This window comes from Alternaria atra, assembly GCF_907166805.1.
Source record: "Alternaria atra isolate CS162 genome assembly, contig: 23, whole genome shotgun sequence".
Classification (NCBI taxonomy): Eukaryota; Fungi; Ascomycota; class Dothideomycetes; order Pleosporales; family Pleosporaceae; genus Alternaria; species Alternaria atra.
The window spans coordinates 913083-935035 of NW_025091321.1; the positions used below are offsets into that span (position 1 = coordinate 913083).

At 51.3% G+C, this 21953-nt stretch overlaps 8 protein-coding genes across 8 annotated transcripts; 6 read left to right on the forward strand and 2 right to left on the reverse strand.

Moving 5' to 3' along the window:
* Window positions 1–688: 688 nt before the first annotated feature.
* Window positions 689–3766, forward strand: ALTATR162_LOCUS3887 (uncharacterized protein; the record flags this gene model as incomplete). Its single annotated transcript, XM_043311497.1, has 2 exons — window positions 689–924; window positions 973–3766. 2 exons carry the CDS (start codon window positions 689–691, stop codon window positions 3764–3766), a joined length of 3030 nt encoding a protein of 1009 aa, XP_043167432.1.
* Window positions 3767–6261: 2495 nt separating this feature from the next.
* Window positions 6262–8002, reverse strand: ALTATR162_LOCUS3888 (uncharacterized protein; the record flags this gene model as incomplete). The annotated part of the gene is made up of 2 exons (XM_043311498.1): window positions 6262–7493; window positions 7552–8002. The coding sequence occupies 2 exons, from the start codon at window positions 8000–8002 to the stop codon at window positions 6262–6264; spliced, it is 1683 nt and encodes a 560-aa protein (XP_043167433.1).
* A 2213-nt stretch (window positions 8003–10215) lies between these two features.
* On the forward strand, window positions 10216–11747 carry ALTATR162_LOCUS3889 (uncharacterized protein; the record flags this gene model as incomplete). Its single annotated transcript, XM_043311499.1, has 4 exons — window positions 10216–10258; window positions 10312–10458; window positions 10505–11634; window positions 11691–11747. The coding sequence occupies 4 exons, from the start codon at window positions 10216–10218 to the stop codon at window positions 11745–11747; spliced, it is 1377 nt and encodes a 458-aa protein (XP_043167434.1).
* Window positions 11748–12094: 347 nt separating this feature from the next.
* ALTATR162_LOCUS3890 (uncharacterized protein) lies at window positions 12095–13006 on the reverse strand (the record flags this gene model as incomplete). The annotated part of the gene is made up of 1 exon (XM_043311500.1): window positions 12095–13006. One exon carries the CDS (start codon window positions 13004–13006, stop codon window positions 12095–12097), a length of 912 nt encoding a protein of 303 aa, XP_043167435.1.
* Window positions 13007–14245: 1239 nt separating this feature from the next.
* Window positions 14246–15270, forward strand: ALTATR162_LOCUS3891 (uncharacterized protein; the record flags this gene model as incomplete). Its single annotated transcript, XM_043311501.1, has 3 exons — window positions 14246–14487; window positions 14542–15007; window positions 15070–15270. 3 exons carry the CDS (start codon window positions 14246–14248, stop codon window positions 15268–15270), a joined length of 909 nt encoding a protein of 302 aa, XP_043167436.1.
* Window positions 15271–17361: 2091 nt separating this feature from the next.
* ALTATR162_LOCUS3892 (uncharacterized protein) lies at window positions 17362–18282 on the forward strand (the record flags this gene model as incomplete). Its single annotated transcript, XM_043311502.1, has 1 exon — window positions 17362–18282. One exon carries the CDS (start codon window positions 17362–17364, stop codon window positions 18280–18282), a length of 921 nt encoding a protein of 306 aa, XP_043167437.1.
* Window positions 18283–18510: 228 nt separating this feature from the next.
* Window positions 18511–19557, forward strand: ALTATR162_LOCUS3893 (uncharacterized protein; the record flags this gene model as incomplete). The annotated part of the gene is made up of 1 exon (XM_043311503.1): window positions 18511–19557. The coding sequence occupies one exon, from the start codon at window positions 18511–18513 to the stop codon at window positions 19555–19557; it is 1047 nt and encodes a 348-aa protein (XP_043167438.1).
* Window positions 19558–20033: 476 nt separating this feature from the next.
* Window positions 20034–21407, forward strand: ALTATR162_LOCUS3894 (uncharacterized protein; the record flags this gene model as incomplete). Its single annotated transcript, XM_043311504.1, has 1 exon — window positions 20034–21407. The coding sequence occupies one exon, from the start codon at window positions 20034–20036 to the stop codon at window positions 21405–21407; it is 1374 nt and encodes a 457-aa protein (XP_043167439.1).
* Between the last annotated feature and the right edge of the window lie 546 nt (window positions 21408–21953).

Consider the following 21953-nt stretch of genomic DNA (forward strand, 5'->3'; position numbering starts at 1 on the left):
GCAGGCTGACGCAGGGTAGGAAAGATATTGTAGCGGACTAAGGACCAGATGCAGTGCAATGAAAAGGCTGCGATACGAGTGTATGCGTACTACAGCTCCGTGCTACGCGTATGTACATGCAGGAGAGTCCGTTACAGCCGAGAAGTGTCGCAGTTAGTGAGGCGATGATGGATTCGCCGACCCAGCCACAGAATATGACATACCCCCCAAAGCAGTGCAAACAATAGCGCGACAGGCGTTCGCAGGATGATTGAGCTAAACAAGAAACTTGAGACTTCGCGTCTGCAAGGGACGACCCTTTCAGCCTTAATGATCTGACCGGGGAAGAGGGTGGCAGGTCCACATGGTGGCCCAGGGCGTGTGATTGGCGGTGCGGAGAGGCTGGAGCCAGCCACATGAGGATGCGTAACATAGGAATAGAACAACACCCGCGAACCCGTTCCACCCATAACACGCTTGCATCTTGCATCCACGCCGAACCTCTGCTTCTCTGCAGTGTCGCTCTTTTGTTTTGTCTCTCCGACTCTCTCACTCCCTCATTGTAGCTTCACTTCCCCGTCTCGCAATTGTAGCGAATGCGCCTTATCGCCGCCAACGACGCTGCACTCGCGGCCATCCACATCCACCACCCACTCTCGCTCGACGCGCTTTCCCTCCCCAAGCCCCTCACACGGGCGACTAGCTCAGCATGGCGACAAAGGCTATGAATCTCCCTACCTTTGGCGGAGCTCACGCAGCGGGCATCTTTTCCGACATGACGGTCGACGGGCCGGTAATAGGCACCCTGGTTGTCATCATGGACCGCGCCCGAAACCTGCCCAACAAGCGGACTATGGGAAAACAAGACCCGTACTGCGCTGCCCGGTTAGGCAAGGAAGCAAAGAAGACAAGGACCGACAAACGTGGAGGCCAGACACCGAAATGGTAGGTACATCTTCGACATGATTCGAATTTCATCACTGACGTATGCAGGGACCAGGAATTGCGCTTCACCGTCCACGACTCGCCCGATTACAACCGCCTCAAAGTCTCTGTCTTCAACGACGACAAGAAGACGGAGCTAATTGGCGAGGCCTTTGCGAATCTCAGTTCCGTCATCACGCCGGGTGGAGGACAGAGTGACGAATGGCTTGGCCTCAATTGCAAGGGCAAGTATGCCGGCGAGATCCGTATGGAGATTACCTACTACGACACGCGTGAGAAGAACGAGAAGCCGGTACAGCAAAAGAGAAGAGAGTCGGCGAAACCAGAAGGCCAGGCTGCTGTTGGTGGAGCGCGCGAGATGGCACCCGTCAAGCGACGCCCGCTCCCCAGTGACCCAACAGGCGCCACGCCATCGCCCGTCCACACGCCAGAACACCGAGGACTTCGGGGTGTCAGGGCTGGTCCACGAGAGCTGGGCTCGCCGCGACACCAACGAACACCGACCGAGCCATCACCAGCACACCGGACTCAGTCGGATACACCTTCACGCAGGCCTGTTCCAGAATCGTCACCCCTGAACCCCGCCTCGACGTCGAGCCAGAACACTCCACAGCGCCCCGCGCCGCAAACCTCGTACAGCACACCTCCGAACCCGCGCTCGTCGGCCCAGAGGATGCCTCTGCCGAGAGAAGAGAGCTTCGACATGTCTTATGCCGCCCCCAAGCCATACGAAGTGAAGCCGATTGACCCTCTGCCACAACGTGTTCGGCACTCGGAGCAGAGAAGGATGTCTCAGGAAGACGGTCAATCTCCCAGAAGCCAGGCGCTGCAGCACCCCGAGCCAGTACATTCCCACTCGGCCCCAGTGGTCCCGACGCAGAACACCTATGAATCTCCGGCCCAACAGCAAAAACTACAAGAGCAGCAGAAACAGATTGAGTACCTGCAACAACAGTTACTCCAGCACCAGCAGTATGAGCCTCCACGAATTGAGCCGGCCCCGCAGCCGTCCCAGCCGTCTCAATCATACGCCCAAGACCAGTACCAAGATCCGACATACCAAGTCGCACCCTTGCGAAGCAGTCGTAGCCGCGAGTACCCTCAGGAGCAGGCTTCTCCAGTCGACCAATACTACGGCCAACGATTCATCGAGGCACCTCCCCTACACGACGAAAGCCCTACACATCGGAGACGCAGTGCAATGCAGCCCATGGTCGAAGACGAGGATGACATGCCGCCACCGCCGCCCATGCATAAGCGCAATGCCAGCACCTTGCCTCATCCCAACCAAGAGAGCCCTGACCGCTACCGCAACGACGGTCCTGCGCCACTCAGCTTTGCATCAAGAGCTCGTGGAGATTCGCTTCCGTTCAGCTACGATATGCCGCCTCAGCAATACGAACCCGACAACTACGCGCCCCGCCAGCCTTCTGAGCGACGGTACACTCACCCTCGTATGCCGACACAACCATCAAGTCGACCGGTCTCCCGTGATGTTATGGTACCATCCCCGCTACGACAGGAAACAATTCGACAGGAAGCACCGGCGCTGCCAACCAGTCTCATCGCTGGGCTAAATCCAGGGAGGCAAGAGATTGAAGCGCCACCTTACGAAGCACCCCCTTCGTATGAGACACCCCCGCAACTGCGCCACTACTCTGAACCGGCCGAGTATCGCGCTATCACACAGTACGAGGCTCCCATCCAGTCACAGGAGCTGGTTCATCATTCCTCGTACCAGTCCAACGACTACTATCCCCATGACCCACCCGAGCAGCCTCGACAGATGTCACCTCCTGTTTACGATCCCACCCCGATCGTCAAGCCTCGTGCTACAAGTCCTGGCGTGAATCCGCGGTACTCTCCTAACCCGGCTATGGACCGCTACTCTCCCAACCCAGACATGGATCGTTACTCTCCGAACCCGGCTACCGATCGCTCGTCTAGGATGCCTGCGCGAAGCATGCCAACCCGCAAGTCTGTGTCTCCTCGTCCACCACCTGCGAGGGAAGACATGGGCGAACGGAGGCTTTCTGGGGTAGCATTCAATCCCGATAGCTTTGATGTCTACAACCCTAGAATGTCCAAGTCTCCGATACCTTCGGACGATGAGCCTGAGCGACCAGGCAGCCGCATGGAGTACAACGACAAGGGTCAGATTGTCACATTTAGTGGACGAGTTGTTGATGCGTCGGATCATTTGCCTGTCGATAACTGGGCACCCGAGCCAGTACCCAAGGGCACAGTGAAGGAGAAAGCCCCTCGCACAAGAGCGCAGCTCAACGGTAGCAGAGATCTCGAGGCTGCAATGCAACGCGAAGAACGATATCAGCGAGAGCGTGCTGACAGAGAACGCATTCGCCATGCAGCCAGCATGAACTTTGACAACAGCAACGCCCTAGTCACTACGAGACATGATTTCAACAATGACTACAATTCGCCTGTCAACGCAGGTGCACTGGTCCTTGCCAGCCAGAGTCAGCATACTCCGCCTCCCAGTTCTGCAGCACGTAGCAGACCTACCAGGCGAGACCAACAACGACCTATTTCTGCTTATGACTCGCCACAGCAGTACAACCTACCGGATAGACAGGTCCTCCGCGAACGCGACAACCCCAACAGCTATGGCAGCAGCCCTAGCTACGACCGACGCGGTACTCAGAGGCATAGTACCGCAGCACCACCCATCCCTGCCAAGGTACCCATTGATATGAACGGTGGTGGCTACGGCGCACAGAACGAGGACATGGCACTCAGCTTGGAGCTGCAGAGCATCGATATTGGACCTGGTTCCGGCGGACGTAGACCACGCACCACGGCTAGACGACAGTACGGATTCTAATGGCAACACGAAGACTACATACCACACCTTTACGCTTTTGATGGCGTTGTACGATAATGTTTTTTTTGTAGAGGAAGAGTTGTTCCTTTCCTTCCTTTCCTGTTCCTTTGCTCGATGTCTGGACGCTGGAGCCAGGCATGTCGGAGTCTTTCTTCTGTCTTTCCGTTTTAAAGATGCCATGCATAGCCTTTGCTTGCGTAGATCGGTTTCTTCACACGCCTTCGTGCGCTATCTTTTACACTTTCTTTGGTCCGAATACAAGAATCGATACCACTTTTACCAATTCAATGCATCTAATACACAATCAATAATTGCTCTGCCATTCTAATTCTCACATGATGAACTACAAATGTGGCTGACAAAAGACCGGATCCGCTCAGGATTCTCGGTCTGTCTTGAGACTCAATTTTCTAAGCGATAAAGTCATCAAGGTGAGACGGAGCTCGTAATGAGCGACGCTTAACTTGCTCTGGTTGCCGCATATCTACTCACGTTCCTCTTCAACATCATGTCCACTATGTTCGTCTTCCACAATCGGTGAGCGGAAAACATTTCCCTTTCCCGGAATTTGTGCCAGCCTCTTACCGTTGTCTTCGCACTAATCCTCCACCTCCGCGGTCCACTCTTTTTTGTAGACTCTTCGAAGTCTCCGGCGCATTCCGACAAGGCTCACTCCACATCGCTTCCCTCGATTCCTTCTTTCCGACATCGCGCAATACAATTATCATAGCTTCCACATTGCTACTCTTGCCTTTCTTGTTTCATGTTCGTATCGCCAGCGAACGCGAACGTCGAGGACATGGTAAATATTCGGATCGAGTGCTATAAGTCCGACTGCTCTTGAGTAAGTTCTCGTTAACACATGTGGATGAACAAGATCTTACATTTATTACGCTAACAGCGTCCTTGATTCCACCAATTTAATCCCTCAGGTACCCAGTATTTCTTAAACTCATCAAAGTTTCTGATGGCAATTTCAACCTCAACTTCTTGGTCATTTAGAAACTTGTCTCCTTCGACGGCATCGCAAAGTACTGCTTGCTGGGGATGGGGAAGGCGTTCGCCCACTCCATACTTGAGATCTGGTTGCCCTGAAAGTTTGGGGCAGGATACGTTTGATATTCTACTTTTGGTCTTACTACAATGGCAGCATCACCTGTATGGCTGAAGGACATGTTTGGTTTGTGCGTACTGGGGTCTCTCTTCTTTGGCGTGGTATCTGTGCTAGCGAGCTCATGTGCTTTGTAGCATGACAAGGATCGTAATGTATATATGGCTTTCGAATGAGCAATACATTGCGATGACTCTCGTAGATTGATGAATAGTTGCAGTTTTCTATAGAGGAGCCATCACACTCAAGCTTAGGCTGGGGATCTTTGATCTTAGTGTCTATAGTGGATGCAAGGGTGTGTAAGATGAACTCTACTCTTATGTGTCTTAAGAGCCCCTGTCCATTTCCTCAGCATATTGATATACAACAAGTCAGCCAACTCTCTTCGGCCAAAGGTATTAAGCTGTCTTAACCCTTTCGCCTCCGAATTCTTGTACGGACTTATTCTCACCTCAGCCCATCCCCCTATCATATAGTCCAAGTATAGCTTTCCGTTGCGTGGAATTGAGTGGGTTAGATGATCAACCGATTGCGAGTGTTCGACCTTTGCATCTTCGGGGAAGGAAGCTCAAGCAATACTCTGCTATCTCGTCAGCCTCGCCATCGGTGAAATAATGAAGAGGTTGGTGCCTTTGATGAGGCGCTCGTGCTGTGTGAGACGGTTCGGTGGACATAGCTTGAACCTTCCGCTGCTTTTGAGGTGTGTAGGTGCTGTGGCTGTCCTTTCGTTGCTTGATTCTATCCCCTAATAGTCTCCCCTTCCGAGTTCCGTGCGTTCATCTCTGGAATTTAGTAGGTGCCGTATCCTCGAAGTTTGTTTTGCGCTGCCTTTTGTCCCGTTCTGGCAATTCATCCGTGTCTGACACTGAACTATACGGCCCGTGGAATTCATCTGCTGAGATGTCTGAGACATCAGAAACATCAGTATCGTCATGGGAGCCCAGTGGCGCGAGTTGGGTGTGGCAGTTGGTCGCCATGTGGGTATTGAAAGAGAACAGGTGCTACATCATGATGCAATCCACTCTAATAGGTCCGGTGCATCATACTGCCCGTTGACCGATCACGACCAAGCGCGTTGCAATGACTTCGATCGCACCTTGACTCCTAAAGAGAATGTGTCGAGTTGTGCCGTCACTTTCATGCAAGAATGCAGTCGTTGAGATAGTAGTGAAGCATGCATGTGGTGCTGGCAATGGTCGTACTACAGTGTTTATTATTCTCGTCTAGTAGACGATACGAAGAAAGAGACTCCGAGCTAGGGTATCTGCACGCAAAATGCTCAAGGAAATCTATACTATAACTGTGACTACCGTCTCTTCTTCGCCATGTGCGTTTTACTATTCTTGACTCATTAAAGACTATTACATCGAGTTGACTAATAAGCCTACTCATACAAACTTCTGTCATTGGGATCATTCTTCGGAGGAGCACTAGCAGCAGGTGCAGTAGGCTGTTGTCTCGCTGAGTCCTCTGTTGAAACATGGCTCACGTTCACGGGTGGGATCTGCGGTGCTCCCTGCCCTGCAGCTTGGGGCGGATGTGTTGGCAAAGGACCCTGAGGTGGAGGACTTGGGGCTGGTGCTGGTGTAGTTTCTACATTTGGCGGGGCACCATACGGTGTTGGCGTGTGCGCGCCGTTCTGAGGAGCAGGATAGACAGGCTGAGGGGCCTGAGGTGCGATAGGCGACGCATTACCCATCTGCTGTTGCGGTTGAAGATGACCCATGGCAGAGACAGGAGACTGTGAAACGACTGTTCCATCCTTGGTCATGTCACCGTAGTAGCCAGCTTGCTGAGGAGGAGGGTACATGTAGCCTTGCGGTGGCACGAAGCCTCCACTCGGTGCTTGAACCCAGCCTGGAGGTGGAGGGCCATAGTAATAGACTTGGCCAGGAGCACCAGGCTGGAAAGCACCCGGCGTTTGTACCATGGCGGGGTGCAACGGCTGACCCGGCGGCACAATACCGACGGTTGTTTTGCTGAATTGACCCAACAACTCCTCTGGGTACCGATGACGGAATCCCCATTTCCACCAGGCCTTGAAAGCCGCACCACTACCCATGCTCTTCCACTTCTCAGCCAACAGCTTCTGATCTTCAGTACTTCGACGATCTTGCATGCGAGTGAAGCAGAGCACCCAGAGCGAGATAAGCACCCAACAGCAAGTACCAAAGCGCATGGCACTCTTGCCGAGCATGAGGCGACGGAACCAGAACCAAGACTCGAGGAAACCAAGAAGGAAGAGACTGGGGATTATGGACACAATGATGATGATCCATACACGAATGCGAGAGGTGCAGTAGTAATAGTAGCACGAATCGTACGAGCTGTCATCGTCGTTGGTGTTTATGCCGCCATTACTTGAACCACCACCGGAAGAGGTCGAACCAGTGCGATAAGCAGCCGGAGGCGTGCTGCAATCCGAAATATAGTATGAGTAATAGTAGTCTGACGTTGTGGTGAATGGCGCGGCGCTCTCGGATAGATACCATGTCTCCCAAACGTAGACAGTGTTATCGTAGGTGGTGCTGCTTGAGTATGTCTCAACGGAAGTTGGTGAGACTTGTGCAGTCACTTGGCTCGGGATATCTACAGAGGCGGAAGTAGTCACGGTAACTAGACAGGCGGTTAGGATCAGCATCCTGAAGACTCAGGTAGTGGTTTCTTTACTTACATGGTGTGGGACACGAAGCAGGAGCCGTCATGGTGACCGGCATGCTGAAATCAATGTTCTTGATTGTAGTTGTTGTCGAAGCCGTCGTCGTAGTCGCATAGTAATCATAAGCAGGCTCGAGATCGGACTCTGCCACTGCACCGGTAGGGTAGTAAGCGTATACGATCTGGAGATCATCGTAGTAATAGTTGTAGTCGGAAGTCGTCGAGTAGGGCGAGGCCGTAGGAGTGGCATCGTCTTTCACGGTGCGGGTTACGGTATAGGCATCAGTGGTGACACTGCCGTCGTAGTATGTGTACAAGCTCTCAGATACAGATTCTACATAACGGGCAGTGTATGTCCAGTATGCTGAAGTAGAACGAGTGGTGGTAGTGTAATAATCATCGGAAAACAACTGTGCACGCGCAATAGCGGCATTAGCGATCGCTACAAGGGCGAATCGGGCAGCCATGTTGCTACGTGCTGCGAAAGTAAACGATCGTGGGTCGCGAAACGCGAAAATTAGATATTAGCAAAGTCTGTAGGGCTGTCTCCCAACATCAGGGTAACGCGCCCATCTTAAGCACCACCAAACACCGCGCCGTCAAGCCGAACAACGACACGGCTAGCTCACCGGTCGTGCAAACTGTGCAGAGTCACATTTCGGTTCCCCTTAAGCGATCGATGCAGCCTTGCGCCTTTTCCAGGGTCCGTCTTTTTCAACCAATCATGTTTTGATCGCGATGCGAATCAGCCAATCCCGCGGGAGGTCTAGACGTTTAGCGGCATTGAATCGTCTATCTTTGGGTCCATGCGGCTCGTGGCAGACTAGTCGCCGGCAGGGGTGAACGGGGCGCCTAAGAAGGATAAAGGGCTGCACTGCCCTTGCCTTTATTGAAAAGGCGACTCCGACCATGACTGAGCAGTGTAGCCTTGCCAGATACGAATGGCGTTGCGGTGTAGGTGCTGCAGAGGCCCTGAACCGGACGTATGCCAAGCGCATCCCTATCAACAATGTGACAAGGTTGGTGATGGTGATGGTTGGGTGATGGAGAGTGGTGGTGGTCGCGAGAAATGAGATGTCTTTTTGGTGGCGTTCTCATACGACACGGGCGACGTCTTGGCGACACATGAGCAGTCATCCTCAGCAATTTCGTTCTACTCACCTGCTCTTTTGGTTCATCGCCCGAAACTTTCGATGCAATTGCCTCAACTCCGTCGTCTGTGTACGCTGAAGTAATGCCGACGTCTACAAAGGATAATTCGCGTGTTTTCGAGTTCAATTCCCGCTCTGCCATCCGTCTCGAAGCTGTAAGCTTTCGAGGTTACCAACGTACATGTCCGCTATCCGACAAACCAGGCGAATTCTCTGATACATGCATACGTCAGGCGAAGCACTTCCATCAGCTATGACTTCTGGTGAGTGCAAGCACGGCGCAAGCACAGCGCAAGCATCGTTCTCCCGGCACATGTGACATGTAAGCTGGCCCGACAGTAGTCTTCGAGCGATCCTGCAAATCTGTGTGGACAGCTGGAAAAACTTGGCAGATAGAGCGATCCACGCTGAGGCCGATGATGGAAAGTTGTAGTACATCGACTTGTCGGTCTGCTTATCGCCTGTGACGCTATGGTTAACCTCCCGACTGTGCCTCTGCGACCGTTTATACAGTCATTAGAAGTACTGCACCATTTCCGTCCGACGAGGAGCAACCGAGACAAGCTGCTACAAGTGGAATCCCATTGAACTCTTGGATCACCAGCATAAGCATAAAACGGACAATACCATCAGTAGGTAGATCCACAGTCTTTAGCTACTTGGAGTCTGCTCAATATAGTCTGTCCGGCATGACAGGTACTTGGGAAATACTTTCGTCGATCGGTACAGGAAAGTCTTTCCAGGTATCCCTTGGAGAAAGGTAGATGCGTAGTTCGAAATCTTGGGGCTACTAGGCGCGGCTCAAGAAACAACTGATTGAAGACAGTTATGTAAATTGGGGTGGCCGATAGTATCCCAGACGCGCTGGACACATTCAGGGTTTGGGATCAGGGTATTATTGATCGTCAATCAGAATCAAGCGTACGATTCCAAATACCAGACGAGGATGGAAATTGACTCATTGGAATCTATGAGGCAAAATAAGACACCGCGGAATTGTATAGCTTTACTGCTCAGCAGTCTAATCCAGTTCATTAGCATAGATGACTGCTCCAGAGGTGTATCATTTGGAGTAAAACGGCCAGTATCCCGCATCAGAAAAGCAGCACTTAACAGACTGAAGACCAAGGAAATCAAGCGTGTTCACACTAGACTGACCCAGAGGTCTTGTGTTCATCATTGAAGTCGTGCTTTGCTAGTGTGTTAGGTAGTTTGGGTCAGCGCTGTGAGTCCGCTAGGTCTAGGCGTACCTTGTAACAGTTCATGGTTTGATTACTGCAGGATTATCAACCTCGCACTACTCTTCGATAACTTCCTGATTTTGAACAGAGTGTTGAATTCACATTTCTCGTGCACAACTGAGTGGCACGGCGGGGAGTGCCCCAAACGGTAAAGCGTTGTTTCACCCCACTTTCACCCGAGGTGCCAGGCACCAACATGTCAGCTTCGCGCCGCATCAATGACTAACGACACCAACACCAACTCTAACAGCGCTCCAGAAACTTGATGAAAATTGTTTTGGATCAGTTATGGGGTCCAAATCTCCAGAAGATCATCGTCAAGGCCCTGATGGTCAGTGCATTTGGATTAAATCTAGGAACGACAGACATGCTAATAACTTACAGGGTCCTCGTCAGACGCCGCAATTGCTATCCTCAACCCTCCCAAGTCAGCCGCCGCGAGCGGACTACTTCAAGGCGTTCTCGAAGGGCAAGACGAAGACGGTGACGACGACATCGCGCAGCCTGGACCTGACGTGAAGAACAACGATGGTGAGTTGATGTCACACGAGTGTCATGCTGAGACTGACTGCCTAAGGCGCAAAGAAGAAAAGAAAGCGCAACAAGAAGAAGACTAAGAAAGTATGCCCAGCACAGCAGACGACACCTCCTAGGGTGCCTCTTGCCGACCTGTTCTATGGCCGACAATATCCGCAAGGTCAGGTTGTCGAGTATGCCACCAAGAATGAAAACCTGCAGCGCACTACAGCTGGAGAACTTCGGCATCTAGCCGCCTTGGAAAACATGGACGATGATTTCCTGAGGGATTATCGCAAAGCTGCCGAGGTCCACCGCCAGGTGCGCCAACACGTACAGACAATCGCAAAGCCCGGCGTGTCTCTGACTTACCTTGCCGAAGAAATCGACGATAGTGTTCGCGCACTCGTTGGTCACCAAGGTCTTGAGACCGGAGATGCACTCAAAGCCGGCCTTGCCTTCCCGACTGGATTATGCTTGAACAATATAGGTGCTCATTGGACGCCTAATGCCGGTGCCAAGGAAGTCTTTCTTCAGCACGACGATGTATTGAAGGTAGACTTTGGTGTTCATGTCAACGGCAGGATCGTCGACAGTGCTTTCACTGTGGCTGCCAATCCGATTTATGACAATCTGCTGGCATCTGTGAAGGCAGCCACCAACACAGGCTTGAAAGAAGCTGGAATCGATGCGAGGATCGATCACATCAGTGAGATGATTCAGGAGGTGATGGAGAGTTATGAGGTGGAGATCAAAGGGAAGACCGTCCCAGTAAAGGCGGTGCGCAACATCACTGGCCATAACATTTTACGTTATCACATTCATGGTGACAAACAAGTCCCCTTCGTCAAAACCAAGACCACTCAACGCATGGAAGAAGGCGACATTTTCGCGATCGAGACCTTCGGCAGCACGGGTAAGGCTTATCTTCATGACAATGTTGGAGTCTATGGCTACGGACGCAATGAGCATGTCAGTGCCACTGGGCTCCACCATGGATCTGCGAAGTCGCTCCTGAAGACCATCGATGAGAATTTTGGAACTCTGGTCTTTGCACGCCGTCAACTTGAGCGTTTACCTGGCGTTGAGAAGTATCATCTCGGCATGCGAACGCTAGTCAATAGTGGCATTGTCCAAGCATATGCGCCGCTTGTGGATGTTCCTGGCTCCTTCATTGCACAGTTTGAACACGTAAGTTATGCTTCTTGCGAACGTATAGGTCATAGCTGACTCGACGTGTCTAACAGACTGTTCTGCTCGGGCCCAACTGCAAGGAGGTTGTCTCCCGAGGAGACGACTATTGAAGATTGGCACTTCGCTGAGTTGTACATGACTTCAACAGTCTTTATGACGATATTCTCCTAAGGTGTTTCAACACACTCTGCACTCAATGTCCGCTGTTAACATATGACACGCATCACATTCCTTTGATTGACTAGTTTCAATAACAGTATATTTTGGCACTCAGAATTCTCGGTCTAGTTTAATGTGAATTCTGTGACTTCGTCAATGCAACCTGCGAAGAAGAAGCGTAATATTCGAGGTCTGCTACATGATGCAAATGAATTGAATTCGTAAACACACATACTACGAGCATGGCTAAAACTAAATGGCGAAAACATTGTGATTAAGAAAGAGAGTGAAAATGCGCTTATCCAAATACTAGTGCCCTTACTTCAATACTTTCTCTGCCAACCGCGCCCTTTGGTGTCCGAGGGTCTGTGAAAGCTGTGTGTGGTACACGCCCCCACTGGCCTACGCTCTCGTCACTGTCGAAGCACTTGAGCAGCAGACGATCCTCGTTCTTCATGCCCGACCAATAGTACCACTTCTGCCCTGGGTTGTATGCTACAGCTGCAGTCTGTCCGTTGCGATCTGGGTAGCGATGCTCGATAGGTATCAGATCGCCATCGCGCACAGTCTGGCTGTCGGCGACTGCAAGCGGGCTGCCCATGACAGGCCCGTTGAGTGGACGCCAAACGTTGATGATGCGGTAACGACCTTGTAGGAGTTGTTCGGCTTCGTCGGGCAGGTGCAGCTTGACTCGTTCAGCGGCCGAGAAAGGTGTCTGGTCAATGTGTACGCGCTGGACAGGGTTGCGGTTGCCAGTCGGTCGGCGGATCGTATGATCAAATAGGAGTACTCTCTGCGCGCCTTGTACGTTCTTCAAGAGTAGTTCCTCCACTTCTGGGTAATATACGCGTTTTACTGCGTCATCATCGTCGAAGCCATCCCTGTCCAATCCGCTCTTAATGTTCTGGTACGTGTCAAAGGCGTTGTTGTCTAACGTGAAATTGTGTTCTTGACCCCGTAAATCATTGAGCGTAACCTCGGTCCATGCATCCCCCCAATTCCGTTGTGGCACGCCTGGAAGCGGCTCAACGTAGTTGTGGGGTGGTGCGCCATCTTCTGGGGCTTTGTAGAAGGATAGCGACGCTGTGACGGGGCCGCGAGGAATGGGCAGGCCTTGGTAATTGACGTCGGAAGGGGCTGTTTGATTTGAAGCAGGCGTCTGGTTGGAGAGTTGGTGCGCGGGTGTTGGAAGGGACGCGGTGGTCGTCATTGTGGTGGCTAGTACGCTAGGTTTGCTCGCAATCGATATGAAAACCGTACTGTCGAAAGGTCGCAAAGACAGGATTGCGAAAGAAGATGGCGGTTTGCTGGGTTAATGGCTATATGGCAAGTTGTCTGAGTATGAATTGGGATTATGGACAGCTTCGATGCTGTTATATACGCCTATGCGATTAGAAATGCTTCCTGGCATTTGAACGTCAAGTCGCCCTTCATCCGCCGATGCTTCCCCTCATTCGGCATCTTTGTAGCGATGATGCCATAGCGCTATTCCCGAGGCCAAGGTTGTGTTACTAATCCCCGCCGTCCAATGATCGCTCACATGCTGACAAAATGTACAGATTGCGTGCTGAACATAGCCATATGGCAATGCGCGTACGATGTTCCAGTGGTTGAGATGGTGGTTTGTAACAGTTCGCGTGGTTTCTAAGCCATTACCCAGGAGACAGGTCGAGCGCCCGGAGATGGTGTGGAGATGGTTCGGAGCGATGATTGCGTCATAGCTGGCGCAGATGTGTGGCGGCTCAACACCATCACCCTTGGTGCTTGACTTCCAGATATGCACGATGTGGTGTTGCTTGTACGTGAAGATGATCCCAAATTCTAGAACCACACCATGTCCGGCACTTACCTTTGGATATATTCCGCCGCCACGCCTAGGAACAACTCGAGCCATGTGGCTCTACATGCAATCCAACAAAGATAACTCAACAGCGCCGTAGCCGTCCAGATCAATGGCAATGGTGATCAAGGGACATACACGCCTCATTATTACATAGCACAAGCAAGTACCAGACTCCAGCACACTTAGTGGCATCCGGCATCTGGCATCAGTCGCTAGCTCGCTTCTAGCCGCAATTGCCGTTTCCACAAGCATCAGTCATTGCTAAGGTATGCTATTTGTTGGTGGCTTGCGCTTCTTCTATGGGGAATTTAGGCTTTCGATAATTGTATGCGCTCATAGTATGCATTGATCCGTCGCGCCAGTGCTTAATGCATTGGACCCCCCTCTTGAGTACTCATGCGTCGTCTCAACGTCATCATGTTCGCACGCGAACTGTGACATCGTTCCTCCACCTTTAAATCACATAAAGGCAGCAACCATTACAACAGTTATCTCAATATGCTCAGACTCTTCTCGAGAAGCCTTCCCACCTATACCAAATCTATCACATCCACGTTACGAACAAATCAATTCATCCCAAAAACTACGTACCAAATCGTCAGGAACATGGGTAACGGCAAGGCCAACACCGAGGACCTCAAGGGCTCCAAGCTCTTCGATGTCTCTCACGTCACCGCTCTGGTTACTGGTGGAGGAACCGGTATCGGCCTGATGATCACACAAGCACTAGTCGCAAATGGTGCGAAAGTATACATCACATCAAGACGTGATGAAGTTTTGAAGAAGACAGAGGAGCTATACAACGGCGGCGGTTCAGGCCAGATCATCCCTATACAGGCAGATGTCAGGTAAGCACACTGTTGTCCGGGGTAACGAAGAGTATCGACACTAACGCTACCCAGCGAGAAGGACGATGTAAAGCGTCTCTACGATGAGATGTGCCAAAAAGAGCCAAAGGGAATCCAGATCCTCGTCAACAACGCTGGTATCGCTCGTGACGACAACACCAAGTTCTCTGCAAACGGCCAGCCAAACATGGAGGACGCACAAGCCATCTCCGACCATTTCCTCAAGTCGCAGCCAGAGAACTGGGCCGACACCATGAAGACTAATGTCGGAAGTATCTTCTGGATGTCAATGACCTTCTTACCCCTCTTGGCCAAGGGCGGCCAGGTGACTCCTGGATACACCTCACAGGTCATCAACGTTAGCAGTATCTCAGGATACATGAAGGGTAGCAGCAACGGCCAGTTCTCCTACGCATCCAGTAAGGCAGCCGCCACACATCTGAGCCGTATGCTTGCAACGACCTTTGTCGGTACCAAGGTTCGGGTGAACACCATCGCCCCTGGTGTCTTCCCAAGTGAGGTATGTGACTCTAAACTCCACAAAGCTTACTAGTAGATCATTTGAACTAACACCGCATCCAGATGACTACTGGGTCTTCTGACGAGGACAACAAGAGCCGCATCGAGTCCGGCATGAGCAACCCTGCAGGTCGTCCTGGTGCCGATACTGACATGGCTGCGACTGTACTCATGCTGGCTGGACCAGGTGGTGTATTTTACAACGAGCAGGTTTTGTACCCTGATGGTGGAAGCACGCTTTCACAGCCCGCAGCAAGGGCTTAAGCGTCTACCCGTAAGCAGCCTTGCGGGAATGTATCCATAGACTAGATGTCATGCTCTAAATGAAATAGCGATGAACACAAATGTGTATTGTGTCTATTGGGAAAGGTACAAACTGCTGTTCTCTCCGACAAGTTTTTTCGTGTTATGCCCCACCATGCCGAAGTGTTCCGACAACCTCACCACAAGCGCAAAATTCTTCAACACGACACAACCATCATCAATGCGACGTCAAGATGAATTACTATCGCTATTTGCCAGATGAGCCTCATTTTTTTAACGATTAGTATTATTGCATCTTTGAACCCACCATCAATCACAGCAACGGCCTAATGGCCCAATGGCAAGGCGCTTGACTACGATTCATTCGATATCAAGAGATTCCAGGTTCGACCCCTGGTTAGGTCACATCACGTTCTGAATTTTTGCTGTTTTTGGCCTCATGTTGTTGCTAAGACACACCGATATCCCATCCTTTGTTCGGATTGGTATTCATATATCCTTTTACTCATATCCTCTCTATGTTCAGCAACACAGTGCAAAGCAACCCTCAAAACTTCGGACCTAGGCACGTGAGCCTACTCTCTCGGCATATATCCAAACACTTCGCATTATCTGTTTATGTTACACCGCTCGTCGTATGATCGATTGCGGAAAGATAGCCCCTTCCTGCCTGTTGGTCCGCAGGATCCAACACTGGACATGTCACCTGCCGCGGACAGATATATCTTCAACATGCTGTGTACTTGACCACATCGATGCGCGGTAATACATGATCCATCAGACCGTACAAACGTGAGCGGTGGTACTGGTGGTCGCAGTTTACGACCTTTGCCCAAGGGTTCTCCTCTCCAAGCTCGTAATCCTCCATACATATACCTGCGCTTCCTAAGTACTGCGTTACGAAAGATTCGAGATCTAGGAGCGATCCGGCCGGTGTGATAAGCGCAAATATGATGATGATAAGTGGGCAAACTTCCTTGGACGACATGTTCTTATGTACGAGCCCTATTTGGACACGGTCAGTGGGCATGGAAGGAAGAGTCATCAAAGAAGTCGAAGTGATCATATCTGGCTTTGAAAACGGAGTAGCAGCGGATGTCTCAACCATACCAACTGGACCTCGTGTTGATCCTGGTGGATTGAACGACACAATAAGCAAGCAAGCCATCAGCGACCGAGCGCTGCCCAATCTGCCTTGACAACTATGCCGACCCCAACAACGCGTGCGTCAGATTACGGCCCTGGGCGCATCTGTTACATTTGGAGTGCTTGGATGAATTGGTGAATGGAGCGTATCCATGAAGTGATGGAGTTCGGTGTCCAGTATGCCATGTACATCATTGTGCAGCCCGGGATTATACTGCAGTACCGGATAATGAAAATTCGGGCAGTGGAAATTCATAGTAGAGTATCTAAGTAATGTGCAGGTGAGTTTAAGGTTCGTCGACGTTGCAGAGTGATTGCAAACAATGGCTCGTATAAGTAAGGCAGTTCGCGGAAAGAAGACATCATTCGCACCACAAATACTGTATGTGTTTCGTCAAAGTGTGATGAGGTGATGAGGTGATGCTGGAGGTAGAAGCCTTGGAGGTGCGGAATTGGCCCGGACCGTCAGCTTACATGCCACGTGATGCACGTGATCCTTGCAATCTGCCGAATAGCGTCTTGGCACATTCGGTGCGGACTACTCCAAGCAGCAAGCAGCAGCAAGGGTGGGAGATCGCTGCAGGGCAGCAACGCGTCAAACTTCCGACGCGACATGGTATTGCAGCGACACCACAGTGGAATTGTACATATACTATACCGAATGAACGCCGAACGTGAAGTGCTTAGAACTAGCTTTATTCTACAATGACGCCATGTCGTAGATCTCGGCGAGGCGTGGAGCCGCCAGCTAGCGGATCGAGACGCTTTTCAGTCATCATGGGTAGAGATGTAGCGTCCAGGCCATGGCTGCACTAGCTCTCCAGATAGCAGCGGGAAGCAAAAGTAATCCTCGTTCCTACAGATACTACTCCAGTGTCTGTCTAATGTGCTGGTCGTGTGTCTTGTTGCAGTCATCTTTGCCTACTCTGCTCTGCGCCGGATGAGATGGCCTCAAACGGACAGTTACTTTCGCTTCACAACTACTACGGGACGACCGGCTACGTCTCGCAACCACCGCTGGCTGCCTCGAGGCCCAAGCTGAAGGCCGCAGAGCGAGATTTGGCATCTCTAACGCTCCTCGACGCCCTCGACCGCGACGACCGCCCTTCATTCGCCATCGAAACCTGCTCGTATCTTCACCGCGATGAAGCGCTCGACCTCATATATTCGAACACGGCGCTGCACGCTGTCGGCGGATTGTTGGCCAAGATATCGGGCAATGACGCGACGAGCTTGTTCGCGGAGAGCTCGGCACCACAGCTTGCCTTCAGAGGATGGGTTTTTGGGCATACGAATGAGGGTGACCTACAACGGCGTGGCAACACGTATACATTTGAAGGGCACGTATGGAACGCCACAATCCTAGGGAGATATAAGATTGTTAGCGGAATGCCAACGCGGCTGCTGTGGGTTGACGCCGCACCGGGAGGCAAGACCCACCGCACCATCATGCGCGAGCGGAAGACGCCTCGAAGCAACCTTCGCGCCGACGCTCTACCTATCAAGCCCCAGCTGTCGCGCTCCCAAACGCTTGAGCTCAACACTAGCTCTTCTTCAGACTCAACCGCAATCAACAACACGTCGTTTGACTGTACCTCTGATGCACTCACGTCCGTCGTGAGAACCAGTCCTCATATCGATTACTTTCGCAGCGTCGATTGGGCCAAAACACCGTTGGGACCAATGAGTTCATGGCCCTGTGATTTGCGTTGCATAGCAAACACAGTACTGAGCAACAATGTACCAGCTGTTATGTTCTGGGGTGACCAGGTCATCATGTTGTACAACGAGCCGTATGTTCAGCTGCTTGGCAGCCTCCATCCCTGCATGGGAGAAAGCGTTCGCACCAAGGCGCCCGATCACTAGGCTTCTTTTCAACCTATGGTGGACCGCATCAAAGCCACAGGCGAATCGATAGCCGAACCTGATATGCTCCTCTTTATAGAAAAAGACGGCCTTCTCGAAGAGACGCACTGGTCTTTCCAATTCGTACCTATATTGAACAGTCATGGCCAAGTGACAGCCTATTATCAGGCTTTTTACGAAGTTTCAGATCATCGTATCCTCGAACGCCGCGTCTCCAGCCTGGTCGCAATGGGAACCCAAAGCGCAAACGCAAGAGACTTTCCATCGTTTTGGGATACTACGTTGCGCTCTCTGAGCTTGAATGACAAGGATGCACCATTTGCTCTGTTGTATGCTGCCGAGCGACACGTCAGCGCTCAAATACCCTCAGTGTCATCACCGGGCAGTATCCCCCCACTGGAAGGTTGCGTCCTCAAGGGCACCATTGGCGTTCCTGCTGACCATCCTATCGCTCCTGCGACTGTCAACATCAACGAAGACTCTTACATTCTCCACGCGTTCCTAAGTCGAGCCGCCAAGTCTGGAAAAGCCACTATTGTTCACCTCGATGATCTTCCTGCTCCAACAGCGGCATTGGAAGGCATCAACTGGAGAGGATATGGTGATCCTTGTCGTACGTTAGTCATATGTCCTATTATTCCTACGACTGGGAACCAAGTAGAAGGCTTCCTCATAATTGGCATCAACCCCCGCCGACCTTTCGACGAAGAGTACCAGCAATACCTCCAGGTCATGGTGCGGTTACTTGCTACGTCTCTTGCGTCGATTGTTCTTTTCGAGGATGAAGTTCGTCAAAGGGAAAACGCTATCATCCAGGCTGCTCAGATTCAAGAACACCTTATGGCTGAAATTCAGCTCAAAGAGAGCAAATTCCAACGTTTCGCGGAACGGTCTGACGTAGGTATCTTTATCATCGACCCAACAGGCACCTATACATATCGAAACCAACGCTGGTACGATATGTTTGAAGTTGCCTCTTCTGATGACAACGCTACTAAGGCTTGGTACCGGATCGCTTTCGAAGAGGATGTGCCATACTGCCAATCCATGTTCTCGAAACTTGTCATGAACCATGAATCTGTTTGCTTCGAACTACGCACGAGGATGCAATGGGTACCGCCATCGGAGCCTAATGAGCCGCAACCTGAGGACACCCAGCACTTCAAATGGATTTTATGCTCAGCTTACCCCGAACTGGGTCCAAACGGCGAGCTTGTAGAAATTGTTGGAAATGTTACAGATATATCGAGTAAGGAACTTGCCAGTGCGAATTAAAAGTGAAACATGTACTGACTTTGCACACCACACTTTAGAGCAGAAGTGGGCTGAAGGTATTCAAAAGATTCGCACCGACAGCGCGATCCAGGGAAAACAGCACTTAGAGCACTTTTTGGATACGACGAGTCATGAGATGCGAAACCCTCTAAGCGCCATCATGCAATGTGCGGATTTCATCACATCCTCATATCCCCAAGACGATCGTCATGGCCACCAAGATATTACACCAAGTGAATGGTCAACGTTCATAGCATCCACCCTGGATGCTGCCCAAACGATAGGGGTTTGTGCGACCCATATGAAGCATATCGTCGATGATATTCTCACCATCTCCAAACTCGATTCAGGTCTTCTTGACATGACACCGGTGATTGCGCAACCCGAAAGCGGTAAGTCTTGTGTGTACAGATGCATGGTGAAACATACACTGACTTCGCTTCTTCACCATCGTAGTTGCCAAGCATGCAGTAAAAATGTTCTCAGCAGAAGCAAAAGCTGCCGGGATTGACCTTGTGTTAGTTGTGGACCAGTCGTACCGTGATATGGAGATCAATTGGGCGTCTTTGGACCCAACGAGGGTGCTGCAGATTCTCATCAATCTACTCACAAACGCCATCAAATTCACACGCTTAGAATCGACGAAGCGAGTTACAGTCACCCTCACCGCAAGCGCAACTGAGCCCGCTTCGTCGCCAATAGGAATACAGTTCAACGATGAGAGGCTGGTAGGACAAGATTCCCACTTGGAAGATGACTGGAAGGACGCCCAAGAGCTATATTATCTGCAATTCTCCGTTACCGATACGGGACGTGGTCTTTCTGATGACGAGAAATGCAGCCTCTTCACCCGATTTTCACAAGCCTCTCCTCGCACCCACATACACTACGGAGGATCTGGCCTTGGACTTTTCATATCGAGGCGTCTTACCGAATTGCAGGGCGGATCGATCGGTGTCGCTAGCGAATCTGGAAGAGGTAGCACGTTCTCTTTTTACATTAAGTCACGTCGAGCAAGACCTGCGATGGCTCGGAAAGGTAATCTACCGCAAGTTTTCCCCGAAGACATCAAACACAGACAGCCAATACCGCTCGTCAGCCTTGTACGCCCGTCTCCTCCCTTGCGCAAACCTACAAGCGAGACTAGCCAACGATCCGACTCTGCGAGTCCAAAAGCACGACGCCAGTCGATACAGTCAAGACCATCGCAGACTGAACACTCTCATGTTCGCCCCGAAACTCTTGGGCTACCAGAAGGTCCTGACCTACAAGAACTAAAGCGCACAAAAAGTATACCAGATACGTTACACGTTCTTATAGTGGAAGACAATCTCATCAACCAGCGTGTTCTTGCTAAACAATTACGCAATTTAGGATGTGTTGTGAGCGTCGCCAATCATGGTCAGGAAGCGCTCGACTTCCTACCAAAGACTACACTCTGGAACAACGATCACCCTATGTCGAACTCGATTGCACTAAAGGAAATGTTCCACATTCCGTCCACAGAGCCTATACCTAATGGCCATAACGATGCATTACCGGTTGAGCTGAGCCTCATCCTCATGGACTGGGAGATGCCTATTATGAACGGGCTTACGGCCGTTGCCGAAATACGAAAACTCGAGGAACAGGGCTTGTTGAAGGAGAGGGTACCAATCATCGGAATCACAGCGAATGTGCGCCAACAGCAGATCGAGCAGGCCATGGCTACAGGCATGGATGACGTTGTTGGTAAACCCTTTAGGGTTGCTGAACTGCTAGTGCGGATGAAGGGGATCGTTGCAGGAATGGGGCCCGAAGGTCCAAATGGAAATGCGCATCTGACTGAGGGGTATACGAGCTTTGGGTGAAGCACGAGCGACCTATTCTTAATACGCAAAAGACAAAGTGTCGTTGGTTGGCTGCGGGTTAGGGGTTCAGTTGCCACTCTAATTGCTCTGTTCTCGGTGGTCCTTCGACTATCTTGGTTGCTTAGCACGATACCGGACTACCCAGCCCTTCCAAAATCGCTCTACACGCCTGTGATGATCATAGTCAGCCGTCTTCTTCGCTCGGATAGCGCCGCGAAGCTCGACTCACCGATCCCTCGCTCGTACAATTCAATGCCAACGGCTGATCAAAACCTCCGCGGGTACAGCCAGTCCTTAGGCCTATCCAGCTGAAAGAACCTGTCGCTACTGGCAACTCGGAAGTCAGGGTACATATGCCTCTGTGGATGTCATTAGAGGAGGTAGTGGTGTGGCTATGGTGTCGTCCGTGGTTCTGACTATTGCGTGCAATAATCTGAAGCAGTAAGGATTCATACCATGTTCATAATAATGTGGTTATAGTGCGAGTTGATGGCGGACTTGTGGTCACCTGCGGTGCAGCGAAGACACATGGAACTACGAAGAGGA